General features: G+C 37.1%; 1 protein-coding gene across 1 annotated transcript in view; it reads left to right on the top strand.

Annotated features, from left to right (window-relative positions):
- HS2ST1 (heparan sulfate 2-O-sulfotransferase 1) overlaps positions 1–18,916 on the top strand; it is a 186,260-nt gene extending 167,344 nt beyond the window's left edge. Inside the window, exons 5-7 of the mRNA XM_082834721.1 lie at positions 10,346–10,443; positions 12,643–12,800; positions 14,037–18,916. Of these exons, the coding sequence (XP_082690847.1) occupies positions 10,346–10,443; positions 12,643–12,800; positions 14,037–14,263 (483 nt within the window). The 3' untranslated portion in view covers positions 14,264–18,916. The remainder of the gene's footprint in view (positions 1–10,345; positions 10,444–12,642; positions 12,801–14,036) is intronic.
- The last annotated feature ends 319 nt before the right edge of the window (positions 18,917–19,235 follow it).

Genomic DNA, 19,235 nt, shown 5'->3' with positions numbered 1-19,235 from the left:
AGTTCCAGAGCTCACAGTCTTAACCTCTCTATACCCTTGAAAAAGGAGGGAGGGAAAGCAACATGTCACTCGATATTTTTGTATAAGAGATGTTCCAAAGTTGTATATTCAATGCTCACAGAAAAACCTAGGCAGATATTTTAACGTAGTCTCCCTTTCATCTTTGAAAGCTTTAGGTAGGTATGCCCTCTCCAGCCTGGAGATTTAACCATTCTTCACCCTAATGATGATAGGTCTTGGTCTGTTTTTTTTATGTCATTATAAAATACATATTAATACACCTGTTTATTTAGATGTAATATTAGTAACATCAGCAAAATACTTTTGTATTACCTTAATTCTCACGGGGACAGGGCCATCTTCAAATGCTTTATCAAAGTAAAGAATTACTTTGTCTTGTGATAGGCAAAATAGACCTTTTCAGTCTTGAAACATATTGAAACACACGTTTTTAATAATTTGGTTTGTTTCTCATGACATAAATGTTGGTAACATTCTGGCACCTATTGAGTTAAATAAAATTGTTATATTGCAAATAGTTCCTTAATATCTTTAACTGGCAAGAGTTTTCTTTAATAAACTCATATCTGTAAAGTTGGTAAGACTTCGTGGCATATAGCACTTTGGAAGATGGCAGGGTATTTGAAGATAACTGGGATTAAAAAGTGGCTATGATGGCAAAGGCTAAGGTTGGAAATACCGTACAATGGCTTCATTTCCAGTTTCTGGTTACACTGTCAATAATTTCAAAGCCATTTTAGTCCTATGTATATGCCTGTGATAGCTTTCAGTTGATCTTGTAAGGAACATACGATTTGCTTTATTTGGGAGATTTCAAATACTCTGTTTTTCAAACTTTATACCTAGAGTTTTGCATAATTTAATCTCTGTCCCAATACCTGGAAAATAGGGATATTTAGTAATCCAAAGGTCAGCATTCAAGAACTACAATATATAAATCAGTGGTTCTCAAACTTTTTAGTCTCAGAACTCCTTTTACTCTTTTTATTGAGGACCGCCAAGGAGCTTTTATCTATGTGGGTTATATCTATTTCTGTTCATATTTACCAATATCAGTAAATTTGCCAATTGACTGAGAAACTTTTAAAATAATAACTAATTTAATAGTAACAGTAGGAGACCATAATATGGTAACATAAATAATATATTTTAATGCAAATAACCATTTTCAGAAAAAGGTATAAATAGTGGCATTTTACATTTTTGCAAATTTTTAAAACACCTGATTTAATATAATATAGACAGCTGGATTTTCATATCTGCTGCTGAATCAGTCTATTTAATACATTCTTTTGGTGAAGTGTATGAAGAAAATTCAGCTTTACACAGATATGTAACTAGAAAAGGCAGTATTTTAATAGCCTTTCCAGAAAATTGTGGAAATTCTTCTCTAATATTACACTAAAACTTAACTAGTAGTAGTTTCTTAAAGTTATTGAAGTGTGGAATCTGAAACCATAGCAGTTAACCTTTTATGTTCTGCTGCATTAAAATCCACTGATATATTTTATACTTTGAATGGATTTTTTAACCAAGCATAATTTTTTAACCTCATGTATTGGTCATTTGGAACACATTAGTTCACTGAGTTACGTGGATCTTCCAAGTGTTGGCACATTTTATTATACAATATCAAAAATTCACATTCGTTAACGTCACCACTTATCTCATCAGAAAAGTCTGTAAGTATTGGGAAACTGTCAGGCTTATGGTGACAGATGAAGTAAAAATAAATTTAAATTTTTATATTTTTTAGTTTGAAAGCTTAGCTTTTATCACTGGCACCCACAGGATTTCTCCACCTTGACACTATTGTTGCTTTTGGCCAGAGAATTCCTTGTTGTGAGGGCTGCCTTACACGTTATAGGGCGTTTAGCAGCATCTCTGACCTCTACCTAGTAGCATCTCCCCTACACCCTCCAGGTGTGAGAACGAAGAAGGTCTCCAAACATTGCCGGATGTCACCTGGAGGTCAAAACAGCGCCAGTTGAGAACCGCTGGGCTACTAAGACTGTCAGTTGTTTTCTTTCAAGTGGCAGACCCACTTTGTTCATTTTGAGAAAACATTAACCAAATACCCACGTTTGAATAGTTTGTCTCTCAGGACTTCTTTCAGCATAGGCCTTCTTACAGCTTCCAAATAACTACATCTAATTCTCATCACTCACGTTTTCTAAATATGTAAATATTTATCTTATGAATATTTCAGTTTTGTACTATCCTGTAGGTTATTAATCATTTTTATTAATTATTGTTTTATTAGCAGAACACCAAGGGGGTTATACTTATGGAAAGAGTGTATAGTTACATGCTGTAAATAACAATCTAAAGGAGAATCAGTTTTTGCTTAAGAAGTACTCATTGATCTCAGAGATCACAATTCCTACCCCAATTTGCTTTTCGTATTTCTTACTCTAAATTAACTAGCCTTATTGACAGCTGTAGGAATTATAATGAATTCAGAATATTATACCTAAAAATACGTATTAGTTTATAAAAGATATTAATGAGGTTAGAAGAATTCCATACTTAGCTACTACCTGATCCTACTACTGGCTTACAAAATACTGCTTCCGTAGTCCTTAGCAATTCATAATCCCCTGACTGTGGTTTGCTTATTGAACATGGATTTTACACAAAAGCATTTGAGAACTTATTACTGTTTGCTTAGAAAGTGTTTTATATGTACAATGCACCACAGGAGGGCTTCCCTGGAGGTGCAGTGGTTGAGAGTCCGCCTGCCGATGCAGGGGACACGGGTTCGTGCCCCGGTCCAGGAAGATCCCACATGCCGCAGAGCAGCTGGGCCTGTGGGCCATGGCCGCTGAGCCTGCGCGTCCGGAGCCTGTGCTCCGCAGCGGGAGAGGCCACAACGGTGAGAGGCCCACGTACCGCAAAAAAAAAAAATAAAGCACCACAGGAAAGCAATATAATATCTTTGCAGTTCATATTTAAAGGTTTGATAACTCTTTGTTGTAGACCAGTTTCTCTATCTCAGTAAAAGGTACAATCCAGAGTCAGCCTTGACCTGTCATCTTCCCAGGCTTCTGATCGAACTACTATATATGTGGTTCAAAAGAGAGAAAATGGAAAGAAAAGTCCGTTGTAATGAAGTTGAAGAAAGAGATGATGAGTTCAAATTGGACATTATTTTTAGTCATGTATAAGCAGATGGAAATATCCACTAGAAATGTATTTGTGTCTCAAGAAATAAATCTGAACTTAATCATAGATTTGGGAGTCATCAGCATTAGGTGGGAGTTGAAACAAGGGATTGAATGAAATTGCACTTGGGAGACATACAGAGTATGAAGACAGGACCAAACGAAAAAGGAAGAAGAAGAAAAGGGGGTGCATATATGTAGCTCTGGGGAATGACAACATTTAAGGAGTAGGCAAAGGGAGGGAAGCACACCAAGAAGACTGAGGTTGGAGAATCAGAAGACAAACCTGGCGAGTCCTTGAAATGCATGGAAAAATCATTTCAATCACCAAGAGGTTAGTGAATTGAGAATTTAAAACTTTCCCTTAGACTTGTCAATGGGGAGGTCAGAGAAGGTGTTTATGTGGAATCCAAAGGGTTGAGGAGTAACCGTGAGAAGTTAAGACTGAGAGGAAAGACTACTCTTGAGATAGAAGTTTGGCTTTGAAGGGAGCAAAAAATATGAGAAATGTTTTACTAAAGGCGACAGATACTTGGGCATATTAATGTACCTGAAGAGAGCAAGGGGTTATGATGGAAAAACTGGAGAAAAATTGGTGAAGCAGGGTCTCAGAAGGGAGTGAGAAAGAGTATTTAAAGATAGGAGGAAATACTTTTTTACAGATAAGGGCAGTAGGGGCTGCAGATAAGGTTTTATCTAAGCAGGAATCAAGGGAGCTCACTCTCAGCTTCAGTTTTCTGTATAAAATATGAAGCAAGGTCATTTGTAGAAAAGGTTTGGAATGTAAATATAATTGCCATCACTATCAAGCATCAAATTTTGTTTATTGTAACCTACAATTCTAGGAATTTAAACTAATAATCTAAATAGTCTAAAGAATATTTTGATATTTCCTGCTTTTAAAAACATTTGTATGTAGTTCACCAAGAATTGCTCTTTCTAAGCATAGATGGTGTTTAAGTGAAAAAGCTCATCATAACTTTTTGTTTCTGTGGTGTACTGAACTGAGTTTTGTTTTTGCTTTTTATTTTAAGAAGAAATTTTATAAGAGTAAAACATTTATTTATAGAAAATTCTATTTCTGAAATGTGGTCAGAATGTTCAGGAGAAAGTGAATAGAAGTTAGCAAATGAGTGGGAAAGTTCTGGTGGGCAGCATTTGATTGACAATCGTCTCCTGTGCTGTGAGTAGAGAAGCCCAAGCGCTGATGTCACTGTTGGAGTCAGTGGAGAAGTTCATCTTGATTAAGACGCCAGTGGATTGATTCATTGAGCTGTATGTGGTCAAGATGGTATTGAGTTTCGTTAACTTGATTTCACTCACTAGGAAATGCTTGGTTTACTTTATGCATCACATATTTATAAAGAAAAAGGAGGGATTTCCCTGGTGGCACAGTGGTTAAGGATCTGCCTGCCAACGCAGGGAACACGGGTTTGAGCCCTGGTCCAGGAAGGATGCTGCGGAGCAGCTAAGCCCGTGCACCACAACTACTGAGCCTGCACTCTATAGAGCCCGCGAGCCACAACTACTGAGCCCGTGTGCCACAACTTCTGAGCCACAGAAGTGTGCCACAACTACTGAAGCCCTTGCGCCTAGAGCCTGTGCTCTGCAACAAGAGAAGCCACCGCGATGAGAGAAGCCCGCCCACCGCAATGAAGAGTAGCCCCCGCTTGCTGCAACTAGAGAAGGCCCGCGTGCAGCAACAAAGACCCAATGCAGCCAAAAATAATAATAAATAAAATAAAAAATAAAGTATGAAAAAAATTTTTAAAAAGATAGAAAAAGGAGAATTTCTGTTTTACATTAAGATCTAGCACAATCATGTATGTTCGCCAATTTTTGATTATTTGTATTTGTTTTTTTTTTTCTTTACATCTTCCTTGCTATGGCCTGTCTTTGGGTTGTTTCTTTTAAGTTGATAGGAGTGAAACACCTTTGCCAAATGATAAGAAGGAACTACAAAGGAGGCAAAACCCAAACTATTTTTCCACTTTTATATTATCTAATAAAATATTTGGCAGGTGAATTAGGGTAGATGCTTCTGAAACAAAGAAATTAAAATGCTTAGGTAGATTTTTTTCTGTCATACATAAAAGCCTAAAGGTGAGGGGCCCAGGATTTTAGAGCAGCTTTGCTGCACACAGTCATTCAGGGAGCTGGGTTCCTGCCATATTGTTACTCTGCTGCCCTTCAGTGGCTTGCCCTTATGTGCTCGGTTTAATTTGGGTCACCACGACATCTGCCTTCCAGCTCATGGGAAGGAGGGAAGTTAGAGGCCCACCAATTTCCTTTTAACCAAGTGACCCAGAACTTGCTCACATCACTTCTGCCCCCAGTCTCCTGGCAAGAACTTGGTCATATGGCCATACCTAACTGCAAGAGAAGCTAAACTCTGTGACTGTGGAAGAAGGGAAGAACGGATTTTGGTGGTAGCCCTTATACTGCCAGAGTAGGCCAGCAGATTTTAAACTACTGGCCAAAAATAAACTTGAAGATTATCTACAGATTTTGTTTGAAATACTAAAATACTTTCAGTATTTTAGAACACAGGAAGAAGGAGTTGGCTAACTAGAGAACTTGGGTCAAAATAGCCATCCTGCATGCTCATTCATTAACCAGTTTTAATTCCAATAGTGGATATTTAAATTTCCAAAATTTTCCATATAGTGACTCTATGGGAACTTTTAATACTGCAGCCTCTTTCACTGTCCTATTTTCTTATTGGATTGGCCAAAAAATTCCTTCGGTTTTTAAGTAAAAATATTAGACACATTTTTCATTTTCACTGAGAACTTTATTGAACAACGTATTCACCATTTTGTTCCACTACCTTCTGCCATTTTTCAGGCAACTTCATAATTCCATCTTCCCAAAACTTTTTAAAGAACCGTTCTAGGTGCCTTTTACAGTCTTCCAGGGAATTGAAATTTTTTGCATTAAGAGAATTTTGTAAAGACCGGAATAAATGGGAATCCAAAGGTGCAATGTGTAGTGAATACGGTGGATGAATCAGAACTTCCCAGCCAAGCTGTAACAGTTTTTTGCCTGGTCATCAAAGAAATATGTGGCCTTGCGGTATTCTGATGGAAGATTATGTGTCTTCTGTTGACTAATTCCAGACGCTTTTCGTCGAGCGCTGCTTTCAGTTGGTCTAATTGGGAGCAGTACTTGTTGGAATTAATTGTTTGGTGTTCCGAAAGGAGCTCATAATAAAGGACTCCCTTCCATCTCACCATATACACATCACCTTCTTTGGATGAAGACCGGCCTTTGGTGAGGTGGATGGTGGTTCATTTCACTTGCCCCACGAACTCTTCCGTTCCATATTATTGTACAGTATTCACTTTTCATCGCCCACCACAATTTGTTTTAAAAACAGAACATCTTTGTTACGTTTAAGTACCGAATAGCATGAGGAAATATAGTCAAGAAGGTTTTTTTCGCTTAATTTATGTGGAACCCAAACATCAAAGCGATTCACATAACCAAGCTGGTGCAAATGATTTTCAGCGCTTGATTTGGATATTTTGAATATGTCGACTATCTCCCACGTGGTATAACCTTGATTGTTCTCAATTAATGTCTCGATTTGATCACTATCAACTTCAACTGGTCTACCTGACCGTGGAGCACTGTCCAGCGAGAAATCTCCAGCATGAAACTTCGCAAACCACTTTGGACACATTCGATCAGTCACAGCACCTTCTCCATACACTGCACAAATCTTTTTTTTTGCATTTCAGTTGCGTTTTTACCTTTCTTGAAATAATAAAGCATAATATGCCGAAAATGTTGCTTTTTTCTTCCATCTTCAATATTAAAATGACCACACAAAAATTCACCAATTTTGATGTTTTTTAAAAATGCACGCTGATATGACAGCTGTCACAATACAATTTGACAAAATTGTTTCGAATGAAGTTAAAGACAACTAAGCACTACTAGAGCCATCTTACGGAAAAAAACGAACAAACCTTTTGGCCAACCCAACACATTTAAGCAAAATCTTTTTGTCTTTGAATCTTACACGCACACATACACACACACAGTGGTGGTACAGTTTATGAGTTCACTCACAATCACCTTAGTAATTCATTTCTTTTTCATCTGATACTCTATTCAGATGAAGGTATAATGAAGCAGAGCACCTCTTCTGAACTTCAGAAGCACTGTACTGTGATTTAGGATTTGTTTGAAACTGATTAGGTGTGAAATCAGAAACCTTCTGATATATCACCACTGGGTTTATTGGAACCTGAGATACGGTAGAGATAGATACATAGGTTGTTTTCTTTTTATGAGCTGCGAGGTGGCATAAATGATAGTAAAACCACTTTTTAGAAAGTGACTTAGACCAGCAAATCTAAATCAGACCATCTAGTAAATTTCAGACATACCGTAATGGCCATTGAAATGGGGTTGATTGAGTGTTAAGTGTAAACTGAGATGTTTTCACTTAAAAAAATAGATAGATTGATGTGGATGTGTGTGTGTGTGTGTGTGTGTGTGTGTGTGTGTGTGTGTGTATTGGGGGGTGGGGGAGAAATCCTAAGAGAATTTGACAGAACTCTAAGGAGCTGTCAAAATGCTTCATGAAAAAATTTTACTGCCCCTGTCTTCATCTCAACTAGAATTGTACCTTTAATGCTCATGCAAAATCTCCAAAGTGCAGTCTTTCCAGCCATTTACAAATATTGATTATGCAGACAGTTGGTATAACAATGTATTGTATGCTATGGAGGACACAGTGATTGTGCAAACAGTTGGTATAGCAAGATATTGTATGCTGTGGAGGACACAAATGCATACTATACTGCAATGATCCCTCCAATAAGTGTTTTCTATAGTTCAGGAGAGAACATAATACAATTTTTTTTCCAAAGTACATGGAGCAAGTTCTTTAAATAAAGATGTATATATAAATAACATACTTGGATCCTAAGAGCTGGCTATTACAAGGCAGTATTTAATTCATTTATATGAGTTAAAAAAAAATGAGTGACTTTAGGCCAGAGTAGTCATTGGAAAGATAGTCTTCATGTAAACTAGATTGGTGGAGGGAAGCACCTTCAGAGGAAGAAAATGTAGTCAGCAAAATATATGGATTTGCAGGTACATATGACATGCTTGAGAAACTGTAAAACAGGTTAATCTGGTAAAGATGGAAGTTATACATGGAGATAAGGCTAGACTTGCACACTGAGGTCAGATTATGAAGCATTCTTTAAAGCCAGGATAAAGAGTTTGTATTTCTCTTTTTAAAAAGATATTGGAAGCTATTGAAGTTTTCTGAGTAGAGGATGTTAGAAGTGACTACTTAGAGTAATCTGGTAGTCTAAGAGCAGATTGAAGGAAGGGAGGGAAGGGAGCCCAATTAGGAAGTGATTGTAAGAATGGAGACATGACATGGCAAGATCCTGATGGAAGATTGGGGAAAAAAAAAAAAAAGATGCATTGGAAAGACATTACCTCAAGGATGTTAAGTGAGGGAGAGGAAAAATAAAGAAACGTGCTGAGATCTTGAGTCTGAATTACAAGGGGCAATGTCATCCTATTGCCAGAAATATTGAATATGAGGTAATAGTGGAAATTCAAATGAAAAGGCATACTAGGTATCAGAAGATAGGTAAGAGGTGATGGATCTGGGGGTACAAATTTGGAAGTCTTTTGCCTAGAAATTATAAATGAAGCCAAGGAAGTGTGAATAAGCTAAGGAAGGGAGTGGGTAAAGAGAAGACAGCTGAGTTTCCATACTTGGTAGAAGGACCAAAACATGCCTTAAAAGAAGATAGTGATAGTACATTCAGAAAGGTACAGAGAACCAACAAAAAGCCAAAAAGGGGAGTGTTCAAAGAAGTAGACAATGCTGTGGAGGTCAAGGAGAACAAGAACCAACAGAACATTGTATTTGACTATTAGGGAGGAGAGGTGGGGAGAGAAAGACAGACGTAGACACATCCCATTTATTGAGTGCCTACAGTGAACCACTCTTTGTGGTAGATTCTTTTAGATCCATGATTTTATTTCTTCCTCAAAGTAAGATTATGTCCTCCTTTTTCATATGAGGAAACTAACACAGAACTTAAGTTTTTCTGGGTTCAAGATTCAAACCCAAGTCATAAATCTTTTTCCTATATCATGGTGAAGGTCATCTGTAAAAGAAATGGGCAAATCAATTGTGGGCTGCAGTTTGCTGTTGCCTCTTACATGTTGCCAGAATAAAGATAATTATTCCACTATACCTCTAGCCATAGTCAGATCTAAGGGTTTGGGGTCCTATTCTTACTAGATTTTTGGTTGAAAGGGACCTTTGAATTTATCTAATTTTATAGATTAGAAAGTGAGGTTTGGAGGCCATAAAGACTTACTCAAGATAGAGTCACACCTGGTTCTAGAAACTCAGGAGTCTGGACTCTGGATGCGTTCTCTTTCTACTTTTACATACCCCCTCTTCTCAGAAATAACAGGTGGTATTTATAGATGTCTACTCCAACAGCCTGAGCTCTTAAGTTTGTTCTCTGGCATCTTAATATCATTTCAAATAGATAACGCCTACTGTAAAAATGCCTGTGACAGACAGTAAGTACTAAAGAAAGTGAAGTTGATTTAATTTTAGATCCATAACCTGTGAGTCTCCTGCCCTTTTAATTAATTTAGTCAGACGCATTTGGAGAGGAGGGCATGCAAGTCATAAGTATCCAGGGTCACTTTTGCTTTGTACAATGATTTTTTTGTTTGTTTTAATGAGAAAAGGGGAAAAGACTTAAGTGTAGTCCTACTTTATATTCTTTTCAAATAATTGTTTCACAAAGAGTATCTTTAACCTTGTTTTTATTTAATTTACTTCGGTAAGGGGATAGAAAATATAAATACACAAATTCAACATAAACCAGTACTTAATTTCAAGGATAAGTTGTTATCTGGGGGATGTTCCATTCATATAGTAGAAGAATTCTTATAAACACTGGTATAAAACAACGACATGAGAACAACCCATGTTTGACTTTGCTCAGTATCTCAAGTATGTTTTTGTAACCTATCACTTTAATTCACTACTCGTCCCATCCACTGCCATTTATTTAATAACTTACCACATTAAGATACTTGGTAGGTGAGGCTCGGGTTTATGGCTTACATGTGCTGCTTTGTCTTTTTTCCAGACCTTTGATGAATGTGTAGCTGAGGGCGGCTCAGACTGTGCTCCGGAGAAGCTCTGGCTTCAAATCCCATTCTTCTGTGGCCACAGCTCGGAATGCTGGTAGGGAGATAAAGCTAGCTTCAATCAGTAATCTATTTATTATGTCTATAATCTGTCTTTCACAAGGGTGAGTGTGTTAGTCAAGGACTAGGTGTAAGGAAGTTCGTGAAAGACCAGACCAAAAATAACATGTAATTAAGTAATACCTAGTTTTTAGTTACCTTTAAGTGCATTAAAAAGATTCTTCATGTAAAACATGCTTGCAATGATTTCTCAGATGCTGGTTTTTAATTCTTTTTTGTTTTTGGTGTTATGTGTCTTGCTATGTTCTAGCAGTGGTCTTAATTAGAGGTCAGGGTTCCTTTCATAAACCTCATTTTCTCCTAAGCTTATTGTTTGAGCCATCCATTTTAGATCAAGAAGAGGTTTAGTGGGTAAATTATTCACCTGGATTTACTGTTAAACTGATTTGACTTTGAGAGAAGCCAAGGTAAAATAACGATATTTTATCTTTAATAGAGTTTATTTCCTCAGAATGTGCTGAGTTTTCAGTTTAAAAAAATAATGGTACGTATTTGTTCTAATCAATCATTTTAATAGGAAAAGTAGAAAAAAACAGGAACACATTCAAAGTTAGTAGCTTCCTTAAAACCATGAGCGATATAAGGAATGCCTTCTGTTCTTTCCATCATTATTTGAGATATAGTATTAGATTACTGAGAACCTTAAGGCCCTACTCAATAGATTGTATCAACGCATAATACAGTTGACCCTTTGAACAGCACAGCTTTGAACTTCGCGGGTCCACTGAAATGCAGATTTTTTAAAATAAAGAGGTATTACAGTACTACATGATCCGTGGTTGGCTGAATCCTCGGATGTGGAGCTGGGGATATGGCGGGCTGACTGTAAAGTTATATGCAGATTTTCAAGTGGGGAATGGGGGATCGGGTCTGGTTGGCACCCCTAAACGCTCGTGTTGTTCAAAGGTCAACTGTAATAATGTAAGAATTGGAAGCTTAGAAAGAATGTCTTCTCAATGTTTAATCATTTCCTTACAACAGGGATCAGTAGATTACAACCCGGACACCAAATTTGGCCCATTACCTGTTTTTATAAATAATTTTACTGGAAGACAACCACATCTATTTATTTACTTAGTGTCTGTAGCTGTTTTCACACTGCAAGAGCAGGGTTAAGTAACCAAGTGACCGAGACCATATGACCCGCAGACCCATCTCCGGCTTTACTCTCTGGCTCTTTAGAGGAAAGGTTGCCACCCCTACCTTAGAGCAATAGAGAGTATATCTCTCCATTGGACATTACTGAGGAGATTTTAATCAACTTCTTTAGTATGCCTCCTCGATTCATAGAACTGGGAGGCACCTGGGAAATCAACTCGTTTGCTTCCCCAGCTTCCCACCACCCACGCCAGCTTTTTAATGGCTGAGAAAACAAGCTCAGAAAGGTGAAGTCATCAGCTCAATATCACACTGCTTAAAGGCAGAACTTGGCATTAGGGTTAGGGAATGTCAGTGCTAAAAAGAACCCAAAGGCATAGTTTATTTAGGGCCAAACCTCTATTAACAGCCATTAGCTAAAAACGTGAAAAATAAAAATAAAAGATTCTTAGCAGAGCCATTTCTTATCCTATTTCTGTTTATAAGAAATATCAAAAAAAAAACCTAAACTCATAAATTAAATGAAAATAATCGCTACACAAAATTGATCAGACCTTCCTAGAGAGCTCTTAAAATGAACGAAGTTTAGAGTACAGTTGACCCTGGAACAAGGTGGGGGTTAATCCCGGTATAATTTATAGTTAGTCCTTTGTATCCACGGTTCCTTCGATCTGCAGATTCAACCAACCATGGTCCATGTAGTGTTGTAGTATCTACTACTGAAAGATATTTGTGCAGGTCAAACCCATGTTGTTCAAGGGACAACTGTAGTTAACAAAAATTAAATGCACTCATACTAAATCAGATGGGAGGATATGTATACACATTTCTTAACTGTTCAAATTAAGTGTGCTCTACTAAAATCTGAGTTAGCCCTGTGTAGTTGAGCAGAAACTGGGGACAGAGGCAAAGGAAATTAGAAACAGGTGTGCCTCCCAAAGGACATTAATAAAAGGGCATTAAGGCTTTGGATGGACATGTGTTTATCTGTTTTTTCCATAATATACAGTGTCAAAGGCATCAAAAGTATTTAGCAGATTTCACAATCAATTTTTTTATTCCTTTTTTTTGGTTTTAGGAATGTAGGAAGCAGGTGGGCTATGGATCAAGCCAAATATAACCTAGTTAATGAGTACTTTCTGGTGGGAGTTACTGAAGAGCTTGAAGATTTTATCATGTTATTGGAGGCAGCTTTGCCCCGGTTCTTCAGGGGTGCTACAGAGCTCTATCGTACAGGTATATAAGGATGGGTTTCTTTTTCAAGCTGTCCTTAACTTTGTTTGCCACTTGCAAAATATGTGTGATTTGAAGTTTGTTGAATAAAACTCCAGAAAGGCAAGTATATTGTCTGTTTCTATTCACCATTTTCAATACAAAAACAGTACATGGCACACAGATGGTATTCATTAAATATTTGTTTAATGAATAAACATGCACGAGATTATAATTAAAAGGCATTGTAGGTATAATGGAAAGATACAAACTACAGGGCCAGCCTTAGAAATGTGTGATATTCAGTAGTGCCAGCCATACATTCCACCCTTTAGACATGTCTAGTGCTATTTAGGTAGGGGTAGGATGGAGAGACTGAGTCACATTGGTAATGATCCTGTGCTATGTCACAGTGCTCCTAAAAGAATGCTTCAGCAGCTGTGACAGTATTACATGTCTGAAAGTGACCGTGCTGGTCCAATCTAATTCTGATTTTTTTTTTCTGTTAGTTGGTAAGATACAATCAGAGGAACTCTTCCTAGAGTATGCATGTGCCCTAGCTTTTAACACATAGGTATAGAGAATAGGTTATGAGAAATCAGCACTAAGTTTGAAAATAGGTATTTTATCATGTCTTTAAAAACAAACTAGTCAGAGCACCAAGCATTTGAGAATACAGCATGTAAGGTGACAGCCTACACTTTACCGAGTGGCCATTCTTACTTTTTTTAAAAATAAATTTATTTATTTTTGGCTGCATTGGGTGTTCTTTGCTGTGCGCAGGCTTTCTCTAGTTGCGGCGAGCGGTGGCTGCTCTTCGTTGTGCTCATCCGTTGCTGTGCGCGGGCTTCTCATTTGCGGAGCACGGGCTGTAGATGCGCGGGCTTCAGTAATTGTGGAGCATGGGCTTAGTTGCTCTGCAGCATGTGGGATCTTCCCGGAGCAGGGCTCAAACCCGTGTCCCCTCCATTGGCAGGCGGATTCCCAACCGCTGCGCCACCAGGGAAGTCCACGATTCTTACTTTTATTATTTGACATCTCATTAAGTCTTTAACAAGGGTAAGGATTTGCATTACAAAGGAATAAATCACAGTTCTAGTATGATTAGGGCACTGTTTTTGCCTGAATGATATTAAGACAAAACAATTATGCTCTTCCATGTGTCATACTAACTTAAACCGTCTCTTCAAATAAACAGGCATTGATCTTTTGTGTGTTCTCAGAATTTATTTACCTTTTCTCTTTTTCCTTTGTAAGTAGGAAAGAAATCTCATCTTAGGAAAACCACAGAGAAGAAACTCCCTACTAAACAAACCATTGCAAAACTACAGCAATCTGACATTTGGAAAATGGAGAATGAGTTCTATGAGTTTGCACTAGAGCAGTTCCAATTCATCAGAGCCCATGCTGTACGAGAAAAAGATGGAGACCTCTACATCCTTGCACAGAACTTTTTCTATGAAAAGATTTACCCTAAATCGAACTGAGTACAAAGTGTGGCAGTTAGATTCTTGAACTACAACTTTGACCCTGTCTTCACCTTAGTTCTCAGCTCCACAACTTGGATTGCTGATGGGTGTGTAAGATAATTTGTATTGAACTGAGTTAGGATACAGACAGTGACGTCAAGGAAGTAGATTCTGGCTGGCATGTCAGTGGTCTAGGAAGTTTAAGTTTCAGCCTTTTTTTTTTTTTTTTTTTCTGGTTAAATTTTGGTGGGAGTTATAACCTCCTGCCTGAACAAAACCTACACATCATCTAAAATAAACACATAGCAGGTCTAATTGATGGCTAAATAATGAAATACAATTTCAGAAAAAGTTCTGATACTCTGTTTTTGATAAAGCATTTTTTTTCAACTAACCATGAATGAAGATGAATCCATTTGCTACTTCCACCTTCACCTGGAGGTTTGGGTTATACACCTCTACTGGATAGTGTTATTAACTGTTTGGCGGTGTGTACTTTGTTTCTGTGAATCACGTCCCATGAAATTTACTGAAATGTTTGATCACGTTTGCGAAGACTGTATCTGCTGTAGTTGGAACTGCCCATATTTATGTAGGTCATTTTAATTTTCTTAAAAAAAATGATGATTAGTGTTAAAAATCAATTTAAACCATTATTAATACTGTAAAAAGAATCAAAGCAGTATTTCTCATTCCTGTCTCCCCAGTATCTAAGATTGGGGAAACACTTCAAAGAATGTTAACATTGCCTGAAGTTTTGGTTAAGGCTTCCACACATTAATATCAAAAAAGTAAGTTTAGTATTTGTTTCTCCATGGGTTATTTGTAAAGGTGTAAACTGAGGTATTGGTGAGTCCATATTATAACTCCATTTAGTGAGCTGTGGTATGGGTAGGATTTTCCTACTTCTTCTGTACTTTTACTTGTAGACTATTTTTACTAAGGTGCTTTATAATGTGTTTTAAAGCATTGCATTTACGAAAAAAATTGGAAAATGCTGTAAATATTGCATATTTTATGTATTTGGACCAAAAGATTATAAGTAATTAGACAAAAAGTGGTTTTGCACCAATTTTATTATGTCAAGTAAAACCATCAGACCTACTGTTCTTGTATTTTTCATTTAACTTTACTGTTAAGACATCACTACAGTGAACTTCAATAACCTTTCAATTTTGATACACAGTACATTATTCATAATTGGGGGCAGTAGTTATAGTGGAAAGAGTACTGGATGAGGAGTCAGAAAACTTGATTTCTTGTCCTGGCTCTGCCACTTACCAGCTGTGTGATCTTGGGCAAGTCACTTAATCGCTCTCTGCCTCAGTTTCCTCATCCTGCAGTAAGGATGATAATACCTGTCCTACCTACCTCACAGGGGTGTTGTGAGGATTAAATGAGATGGCATGTGAAAGCACTTTGAAACTGTAAGGCGCTATATAAACGTAAGGTATTATGGAAACATCTTTAACACATAGTTTCATACCATTCATTTTTTAACAAAGAAGGAGAAGAGTCCACCTATAAGCTGGTTGAAAAAACAGTTAATCTCTTGATATAAATTTGTGTCTAATAAATCTCTTCTCAGTGTTTTATCTTCCCTGTTTCAACAACTATTGAAATATTGAAACACCTGTGAACTCTTACAGTTTCCTGAGCAGCTGCTTGAGTTCAGGAGGTTCCCTGTTTGAAAAAAGATTTCATTAGCTGACTCAGGGCAAGGGAAAATTTGCTCTTCAAATTTGGAAGATTTTTCTGTTTTTATTTTACATTATCGTTCAGAAAGGGTAGCTATTTTATACCTCTGGTTTTTAAGGTATACTTTGCAGAGTTTGATCTCCCCGTGCATTCTTTACCTTCTTCCACTTCTTAGAGGAGCAGAGATAAAGAATTTTAGAAACATTTTCTAAAAGGATAATCTTTAATATGTTTAGTTTAAATAAATATCCCCGAACAAGGCCTCACCAAACTAGGTAAGCATTTTAGTCAGGTGGCTTTAAAGGTTATTAATTGCATAGAAGGAGGAGGGAGCGCTACTTATCAAAAGACATTTGTAGACAAATTTAAAGAAAAGCTGAAGGAAGTTGACAGAAAGAGTCATTGTAGCACCCTTTCCCCCCAATAATAGGACAATATTAAGGGAATATCAACAGGCATACTTTTCTTACTTGGCTTTCTTTTTGGTGTATTTAATACCTTTTATAGGTATTTGTTGAGAATATATACAAATGATTTCCTTGCCCAAAGTAAAGCACCACCTCAGGATGGGGCATCTGACGTTTGTCTGCTAAGGAACCCTAGTATGCGGTTATTCTTGGAGTCCAGCTAAAATCCCCTTGAGGTGCATCAACTCTTTTAGGTAACTAGAGTAGCACATAGTGCACTAGATCTGGGGTCAGTGAACTTTTCCTATAAAGGTTCAGAGAGTAAATACTATTTTAGGCTTTGCACACCATTGGTCTCCATCACAATTACTCAACTCTGCCATACTAGTACAAAAGCAGTCATAGACAACACATAAATGAATGAGCATGGCTGTGTCCCAATAAAACTTTATTACTGAAACAGGTGACATGCCAGATATGGACCATGGGTTGTACTTTACAAACCTCTGTAACAGATTATTATTTATGGAGAAATCACTTTTGAATCTGTACTCTAGTGGCCTAAAAGAGTTTATATACTTCCAAAAACTAACTTCTATCCAAAGAATAGCTTTCTGATTCAGGCAGTCTCTCCCACGGTTTCATAAACTTTTACGACTTCGATTGTTTCCAGGTGGGTGTGTTTTCTTTCCCGGTTTAACAGTTCAGAATAGGGGCATTTATGCTCTCATCTTTTAGGGTGGGTTAAAAGTATCCTTCCTGGAGACTGAGGAAGGGTTAGATTTAATTCCATGTGGTCCAGTACAGTCCTAGGAATCTGACAAGTGCAGAGTCCTTATAATACCTAACTTTATAATCAAATAAATAGAACCACTGAGACAATAATGTATTTTTTTAAAGTGGCAAATGTGGTTTTCTTTTTTCAGCCTTTGTGCTTTTTCAGTATTTTGAACATAGGGAAAAAATTTTTTTTTATAATACAAAAGCAAATTAACCACTTTGAATTTTAAAAGATAATGTTATATGTGTATGTGTACATATATATATCTATATATGTTTATTTCCTAAAAGAGGAAAAAGTACCTTTTTGTTCAACTTGTATCAACTCCTATTTTCTAATTGCTGTGAAATGGCAACTGTTGATAAATTATTGTGACTGTTTTAAAATGTAATGGGGAGGATATATTTTGATTTTACCCAACTTTAATCTGTAAAGTATCACTTAAATATATCTGATAGCAACACTTAAAATATTGCATGGGGATTACTTTTCTATCATCCATACGCATTTGTGCAACTTTGAACATATTGGGTGATTCTGAATTCCTGATGATTGGATTTCAATTACTGAAAATCAGAGAAAAACTTACTGACTTTTAAACTTTGCATTTTATTCGTAAAATTCAATTAATGCCTATAATTTGAAGTCCACTGTTGCTCTTTCTCAATATTATGTCCTATCAGAGATTCCTAAAATTGTTTGTGCCATCAGTGATTTACAAACAGTATTTTGATATTGCAGATGATTTGCTCATTGTATTTGCATAGTTAGAAAGAAGATAGTTTGTAGACAATGATTCTCTTTTTCTAATAAAATGAAATAAAAATTCTAAAAGCTCTAAAGAATTTAACTAAAGGCTGGTTCCCAAATGCATAGCTGGTATTTTAATTTACATTCAAATTCTACATAGAGAACATCTGTGTAAACCATCTCTGGGTTTTCCCATTGATCATTCTCAAACACACCTACGGTCCTAGAATCCTTTATTATGAGAAGCACCCGGTATTGTAACCTTTTATGAAGTTTGTCTTTAAGAGGCCCAGGTGCTTCTACTTCATGAGTTGACAATTTGACTCTTCATAAATTAGTGCTATTTGCTTTGAGAGGAAGCAAGGCAATTGCTGTTAAATTTTTGCATCCATTTATGCTATGCAAAGCTGCTGGATGATGCCAACTAAACTGCTGCTCAGGCAGCCTTTTGAGGGAAAAAGCAACCCTGTTTCAGATGCACTGCCAATTCAGCTCCTCTGGAGTGGAGCTCGCTTTCTGATTTCCTGGAGTGGGAATTTTAAAGAATGAAATGGGCGATCAGTTAGATTTATTCTACAGTTTAAGTTCATGCAGCTTTGTGACCTTTCCAGTACTATTTATAAAAGGACCCTGATGGTGATGATCTCTTTAAAACACATCACTGGTAAGCCTATGGTTTAGACACACTGGTGCTGTCTTATTTTTCAGACAGCTTCTTTAGCTTTCTATTGAGAGTCAGGTGTATGAGCATCTCTAAAGCAGTGTCAAATGGAATTTTGACAAACATGGATTGTATATTTTGACTTTTATTTTATAAGTACACAGACAGCTGAAGAGTGCCTTTTTTCCTCATAATCCATGTTGGAAGATGCTCACTCCTTTCTGTGTCTCTGCTTTCTCTTCTCTCCCCTTCCGCTGTTCAGTTGATTCATTTATGCAATACTGTTTCCAACTTGAAACCATTTTGTCACATCTGTTGGAGAGATAATCACTCCTTTTCCTTAACATTCTGCCAGCTTTCTGTTGTTGAAGTGTTTCAATTGATTACCTGATGCAAAAGCTATAAAATAAACACTCAGTGGGAAGGGCAAAAATGGTTTGGTGTCCTGTTTTAATATTTTCTTCCACAGCCTTGACGCTGAAGGATGTTTTCCAAGTGGACTCAGTGTTCAGCGTCATCAACTCAACCCTCAGATATCACTGCCACCAGAAAGGTACGCATCATCACTGGTCTGTCATGGTTTTCTGGCATATTTGTGACTTGCAGACTGACAGGCCTTTGCTGCTTTTTGCTTTGTACTTCACCATTGGCAGTGAAATTTCAGATAGAAGATTTACAAGGTATACTTAGGAT

This window comes from Leucopleurus acutus (assembly GCF_964270905.1).
Source record: "Leucopleurus acutus genome assembly, chromosome: 2".
In the NCBI taxonomy this organism is placed as follows: Eukaryota; Metazoa; Chordata; class Mammalia; order Artiodactyla; family Delphinidae; genus Leucopleurus; species Leucopleurus acutus.
This window is presented reverse-complemented; position numbering and strand designations above follow the sequence as displayed.